Source organism: Sardina pilchardus, chromosome 16 (assembly GCF_963854185.1).
Source record: "Sardina pilchardus chromosome 16, fSarPil1.1, whole genome shotgun sequence".
In the NCBI taxonomy this organism is placed as follows: Eukaryota; Metazoa; Chordata; class Actinopteri; order Clupeiformes; family Clupeidae; genus Sardina; species Sardina pilchardus.
The window spans coordinates 24,300,307-24,307,806 of record NC_085009.1 but is presented as its reverse complement, the minus strand read 5'-3'; the positions used below and the strand labels follow the sequence as shown (position 1 = coordinate 24,307,806).

At 46.3% G+C, this 7,500-nt stretch overlaps 1 protein-coding gene across 1 annotated transcript in view; it reads right to left on the bottom strand.

Annotated features, from left to right (window-relative positions):
• LOC134059608 (adhesion G protein-coupled receptor L3-like) overlaps nucleotides 1-7,500 on the bottom strand; it is a 138,207-nt gene that overhangs the window by 60,739 nt on the left and 69,968 nt on the right. The window contains exons 7-8 of the mRNA XM_062516052.1: nucleotides 6,510-6,693; nucleotides 1,157-1,279 (exon numbers count right to left, since the gene is read on the bottom strand). Of these exons, the coding sequence (XP_062372036.1) occupies nucleotides 1,157-1,279; nucleotides 6,510-6,693 (307 nt within the window). The remainder of the gene's footprint in view (nucleotides 1-1,156; nucleotides 1,280-6,509; nucleotides 6,694-7,500) is intronic.

The window sequence follows — 7,500 nt, the reverse complement described above, 5'->3', positions numbered from 1 at the left end:
TGTGAAGGACATGTCGAGAGAAACTAGCAGTAATGTCTTTACTTTTAAATGGCAAAAGGAGATTTTGTCAAAAGTGAGGTTGGGAGCTTTCTTCCTGTGACTATAGAGGAAACGGAAAACAAAACAAGGAAAACTAATGGCCTCGAAAACAGCGATGTGACTGAATCAATTTAGCGTGAGTCTGTGGAAAGGTCACATCTCATTTAATGCAAGAGGGAAGTCAACACTTGTACCTATTCATTTGTTCACAATCTGACTATTATGTAAGAGAATGTGCCCTTCACACATGCAAACACACACACACACACACACACAAGTTTACAGTACACACACACAAGTATACAGCACACACACACACACACAACTACACATGCAGTTTGCACACGTATACTTACACACATTAACACATCTATAATAGATTTCCAAAGCAGGGCAAAATGCATACAAATGTCTAACACTAATGTACACAAACACATTGCTTTCACTACAGCACTGGCATTATGTGTTAGCACGTGGAGCGTAATGCACGTTTGAATAGTTGCTAATGCTAACCACAGGGGTCGAGAGGTGCAAAGTCTGCAATTATGTTTGCTTTCCCTCTCTGCATGTATTCATGTGCCTGTGTTGCTCTCCAATGAGATGTCACCTTGCACAATTGCTTATAGGTCATTGCGTCACAACAAATGCATGGAGTTGGAGCACACCTACAAAACAACATTACAAAGGGGCGCACTCGCACACACACCACACAAACACACACACACACACACACACACACACACAACACACACACACACACACACACACACACACACACACACACACACACACACACACACACACACACACACACACACACACACACACACACACACACACAGGAGCCTTGAGTCCTCACCGTTGCGTCCGTGCTGCTTCAGGGTGCTCACACACACACACACACACACACACACACCACACACCACACACCACACACCACACACACACACACACACACACACACACACACACACAGAGAGGAGCCTTGTGTCCTCACCGTTGCGTCCGTGCTGCTTCAGGGTGCTCACACACACACACACACACACACACACACACACACACACACACACACACACACACACACACACACACACACACAGGAGCCTTGTGTCCTCACCGTTGCGTCCGTGCTGCTTCAGGGTGTTGGCGGACAGGTGGATGGAGTTGCCCTGACCGCCGCTCTGCGGAAACTTGAGGTCCGGCAGGTTGCCGTCCGTGCTCATCCGCACCACCTCCAGCTCTGCGGAGAAGTAAACAAATATGCAGAACCAAAAACAAATAAGAAGCAAACAACAACAACAACAACAACAACAACAAATCCGCAGAACCGATGCAAGCTATACACAGAGGAACGTAGGCATATTGTTATTTGTTTATGGTAGTTTCAGACTCATAAGTGTTTAGAAGTATGTTCCCTTGTTCTCGTGTAAAAGTCATCTTGAGGCATTAATGAGGATTGTTTTCTCTGCTTTGCCATACTATAAGGACATCATTTGCCTGGGTATTGAGCGTCTGGACAGAATCTCGAGGCTGGGGGGGGGGGGGGGGGGGGGCTGGGGCGAAGCCTAAAACTGTCCACTGTTTTGGTTCACTCTGCCCACACATACCTCGGACTACACCAGATCGAAACTCTCACTTTTCTCCAGTCCAGATAATAGCCTCAGGAATATTTTAGATCCCCCCCCCCCCCTATTACCCTCCACCCCCCTGTTCCCCCCGCGCAGTGGTACACCCCAGAATTAAGTCCTTCCTGTTGAGCTTGAAAAGTTCCACATCGATTTATATTCAACAGGGCACATGGCCCAGCTGGCATTAATGACGGGCTACGTATTTTTGCCTTCAGTGTCGTTATTCACTTTTGTGTGTGTGTGTGTGTGTGTGTGTGTGTGTGTGTGTGTGTGTGAGTGAGGGGGGTAGCCCACGGGGGGAGAAGGCGAGGAAGATAACGACCAATCAGGGCTCAGCTGGCGCTTGGCGCCTCTGCGTCAGAGGAATTTAGCCCCTCCGCTGGTCCGCTCATCTCTTCCCACCGCTCTACGCCGCCGGAGAGCTTAAGACTGTGTGTGTGTGTGTGTGTGTGTGTGTGTGTGTGTGTGTGAGCTGAAGATGGGCTGCGGGCGTGGCAGAGACGCCGGTGCATGTGGCAGCACCCGCGGGTGCATTCAAAGACGGGTTTAAATAACACGCTAATCGCCAGAAATCTGTTCATGAGATTAACTGTGCACGGCACAGAACTGTGAGACACACACGCACGCACACACACACACACACACACCCAAAAAAGAAGATACACAGTCTTTCCTTCACAATCTCTCGCTCACACACACACACGACACACACATGCAATCTCTCTTGCTTGCCTCCCCTCTCTCTCTCACTCACTCACTCACTAACTCTCTCTCTCTTTGACACACACAAACACACAAACACACACACACACAAACACACACAAACACAGACACACACACGCCTGTGCGACTGCCAAAGCCTCCGATTTCCAAAGTAAGAGCACTCGCTCTTTGTGCTGATAACCTGAAGCCACGGGGCATAAACAAACCAAGCCCAACGAGCATGTCCAATAAACCTCCGCCAACATTCGACATTGAAAATAAAAAAAACGAATAGGCTACACTCCGCTCCGTCCGACGTTTCTCCCCCCCCATCTCCGTCCTCCGCACAAAAAAACCCAAGGCCCTTTCGCCCGTCGCTTCCCTGATTTACATGGCACGAGGGGCACCATTATTTTGGGACACAAGCATGCTGTCGAGCGGGCGAAAGTGCCGCCTGGGAGCGGAGGCAAAACAAGCCCTATCTCCCCGCTAACTAAGCATGGCCGACGAGAGCTCCAGGCGTGGTAAATGTGTCAAAGAGGCATGATTAAGCAGCGCCACCATGAAGGATATTAAAACACATCCATAAAGGAGTTTGTCACAAGGGCCCTCCTTATTCTGTCTTTCTCGGTCGTATTCCCTCTTTCTCTCCCTTCTTTTTTCCCAACTCTCTCTCTCGTTCTCTCCTCCCTCGTTCCTCCAACTGGGCCAGAATCTCTTAATGTTGGAATAAATGTGCTGCCAGATGCCATAAATTCCGCTTTTTAATATATAAATTCCCAAACGCTGGGCTTCTACAGCTCCAGCTCAACAGACCTACATTTTTGTGTTTCCATGGTAGCTGTAGTCCCCTGAAAATCCTACTCTTTAACCCTTTCATGCACGCATTATGAAAAAAAGTGTCTAGATTTTTTTAGTATTGATTTTATTACTCTATATGAGCCCAATATTGAAAATCAGTTGGAATTTTTTAAAAATATGCTTTTATATAGAAGTTATGTTATTGTCCACGTATGTGGACAGTGCGCAACAAAGGGGTGAAAAAGAATGAAATGTAATGACAGAAAATGTGGAAACTATGGCCCTCTACTTCCTCCATACTACCCACCCAGCCCTCTACTACCCTCATACTACCCACCCACCTCTCTACTACCTCCATACTACCCACCCAACCCCTCTACTACCCCCATTATTGCTCACCGACCCTCACCCACCCCTCTACTACCCCCATATTACCCACCTCTACTACCACCACTACCCAACCACCCCTCTACTACATCCCTACTACCCACCCCTCTACTACTAACCCACCCACCCCTCTAGAACTCTCATACCCACTCCTCTACTACCCACCCACCCCTCTACTACCCCCATATTACCATACCACCTTGGCATTACCACATGTAATTAGGTCATTATTTATAAATATGCTTACCAAATGTTTGTTTCTTTGTAATTTAAAGCAATTAAAATCATAATTGAAAAAAAAAAAAAAAAAAAAGTCCTAGTTACAAAATCTAATTTTTGGCCATTTAACTCCTCTGTTGCGCAACGTCCACATACGTGGACAGTTGCTTTTTAGGGTCTACAAACTCTATTTTACATCCGATTTAATTTCTGAAAACATAGAGTTGTTCAACACACTCTCCTGTACAGCATAATATTTTTTTTACATGATTTTGCCTTCTTGAGTACTAGCTTTTTACAGATATGCCTGGAGCATTCAGCATATGGCCATTACTGTCACTCATGTTGAATTGATGATGTCATCAAGCAGTCAATATTCCAAATATAAGATGATACATATTGTTAATATATTGCCAAGGACCTACTAAAACTGCCCTGAAGTGGATTGGTGTATATCAACATGATAAATAAGTAGAAAACAGAGTTAAAGTTACTGTCCACGCATGTGGACGTTGCGCATGAAAGGGTTAAGTGCAGATCAATGCTTCTGCCTGCCTCTCTCTCTCTCTCTTTCTCTCTCTCTTTCTCTCTCTCTTTCTCTCTCTCTTTCTCTCTCTTTCTCTCTCTCTCTCTCTCCCTCTCTCTTTCTCTCTCGCTGACTCTGTTTTTGTGCTCGGGTACCCAAATGGTCCTCTCTGGCTCATGACCTCTCTCCTGTGGCTATAATGTGCTCCAATGGAGACTCTCCCTGCAGTCTGTAAAGTCGGGGTAAACTGCGGAGGTTATTTACGGACATATGCACGGTCTGTTACTGAAACAAAAGTGCTGTGTTTTTCTTTATTTTTTTCTCTCTCTCTTTCTCTCTCTCACGCACTCTGCTCTCTCTTCTTCTGCCCTAAAAATGTCGCCAGTTCGCTCCCGAGGCATAAAACAAGGTGCGTTGCAGCACGCGCAAATTAAAAGCACTTGCACCAAAACAGGCCAAAGCTACTTGCTCAGGAGAGCGCCGTCTTAATGAGTCTGGAGCCTTGTGCACAAGCAAAAGATTAGGCATGCTTTTTTGTCTCGAGTGCATCCAAGTGCCTCACTCGGGCCCGCACCCGACGCGACCGGCGGCCCTTTTTAACAACTCGGCAATTTCAGAGCCATTATAATGGGTGAGGTGGCGCACAGTGCTTATCGCTAATAAAGAGGGGGATACGCATAAAGGGAAATAGCCCTTGGCACATTGGCAAAAACAACCGCCCGAGGCTGGTGTAGCCGATGGAAAAGTCTGGCGCGAGGCCAGTCGACCAACGGCCGGGACCTTTAAAAAACCTAATCTACGGTCCTCTGGTCAATACAAGGAAGGTATCCGATGGAGCTCAAATCCAATAAAAACTGCGGCCGGTATACAGGGGGGGGGGAAGGAAGAGATGGTCCATTGGAGTGGAGTAATTAACTCTCTGCAAGAGGCTGTGGCGGTTCAGCATTCGCTCGAACGTTAAAGCATTAACTTGTGCTTGTTCTGTGCACTATTGGCAGTGGGAAAATCGCAGTAAATTTCCTGCTGGTGCGCGTATTGGAAAGGGAGAGAATTGCCAGCCTTCGGGGACGCTGGCTGTCATTATGATTATTAGCCTGTGTTTTTCTGGGATCTAATTGAATGCCATGAGAGAGCGATCCAAATATCTCCCAGATGATTCCGCGTGACGCCCGTAGAAAAGACAGACGCAGGGAGAGAAACAACAGAACCAGAAACCACAGGAGAAGGATTTTCCCCAAATCCATTTCTCTGAACAAGCAGCGGGGTTTGTTTAAAGTATCGGATAATGATCACTCCTCCTGCCAGCAGTAGGAAAAATAAAATAAAATAAGGAAATGTGATCTAATGAGATGTAATTAAACAAATGAAATATTCACAGGCCATCAGCACGGCCAAAGGCTTGCCACCCATGCCGTGCTTCAGAGAGAGGTCGCTCTCTAAAACAAAATAAAATTAATAAATAAATGAAATCGAAAAGACTAATTAGATATCTGGAGGATTGCCATTGGAGCAGTCCCCAAGAGAGAGTTTATTTTACTTCTAAAACTACTTCCTAAACTAGTCACACTTTTATATTGCTTTAGTTCATTGACTTATTTATTTGCTTTGAAACGTATCACTTCATTAAATAGATTCACTATGCCACCTCTTGAACACACTTTATTGATGCATCATTGATGATGAAATGGATCTCTTGGCTATTCTATGTTCTAAATTCTATGTTCTAATTGAACTACATTCTAGACATCCAGAACCTGAGGACAGAGGGACTCATTTAATGGCATGTGCAGACTACACAATTTCAGGCTGATTTTGCCACGATTGTGTCGTGGCCGACACATTTCCATTGTCGTGTCCGAATATTCAAAGTCGGGAACGATGTTCGAAGGAGAAAGCATCTTGTAATGTGACATGTTCAACGACCCGCGATGTATTGTCTGCGACATTCTACGACATTACGACCAAAAGTCTAGCATGTCAGAATTGTTGGGGAATCTCCTATGACTCCCTCGTTGACAGTGACAGTGACACTGACACTGACATGACACACGACGAGAAGGCTACGACAGATGATCTTGTAATGTGGCCACTCTTGCAACCAAGACGCGGCAAGATTTTTTTGGTTCTCTGATCGCCTAATCTGACACGGTCAATCATAAAAGATCATTGTGAAAGACAAAAAAAATTGCGTAGTCACGTGTACTCACGAATGTTCTCCGTGTTCTCCTGGACGATGTCGGTCTTGAGCAGGTTGTCGGCCAGAACGAAGGCACCCTGCTCCACAGTGTCCAGCAGCATGGTGGCCGCCCTCAGCTGTTCCCCGGTGGACAGCTCCTTCCACACCGACTGGGCCTGGGGCTGCAGTAGGTTGTTCACCGTCTCCACCATGGCCTGCTCAAGAGAGCCAAGCAATTAGCAATGATGCTAACGAAGCATAACGCTACGGCTACTGCTAACATCAGGATTTAGCATTAGTGGTAACAGACCTCTGAAGGCTTACAAAAATGAGCCAAAGCAGTGATCTTTGCCCATATAAAGAGATCCAGGAACCATCTTTGTCCATATGACGAGATATGGGTTTCCTTATAAGGGCAAATATGGCAGCTTTGGGGTCTTTTTGAAGACAAACTACAGAGGTCTATTACCACTCGTGCTAGCGCTAGTTAGCAAAAAAAAAGTATACAGTACATATAGACAAGACACCATTGGGGCTGAAAGGCATGATAACATGACATCAGTGAAATGGCAGCATGGCAGGACACCAACATTCTCCAGAGGGGGAAGGATGCGATGATGACACTTATGGCTTACATGAGCAACATGCCAGGGCAGCATTAGCATTAGCAACATACTGAGGTCATCCCTATGTTCCCCCTGGGTCCTACGTTCCCCGGTTTCACCCAAAAGGGTCCTATGTTCCCAGGTCCCATACAAAGTGGGGAACATAGGACCCAGGGAACGTAGAACCTGGGGAACATATAGGTACGCTCCCCAACATACTTACCCTGGACAGACGAAGTCCGAGTCTCTAAATGCATAGCACAGAATATGTAACATTATCCATCATTACGAGTGCTCTCCACCTGCTTTCGCATCGGCTACAAGTAAACAACTTTCCTGCACATACACGCACACGTATCATCTGGACAGTGATCTCACGCTGTTGACAAAAGCCTTCCGATTCAAAACAGATTACGA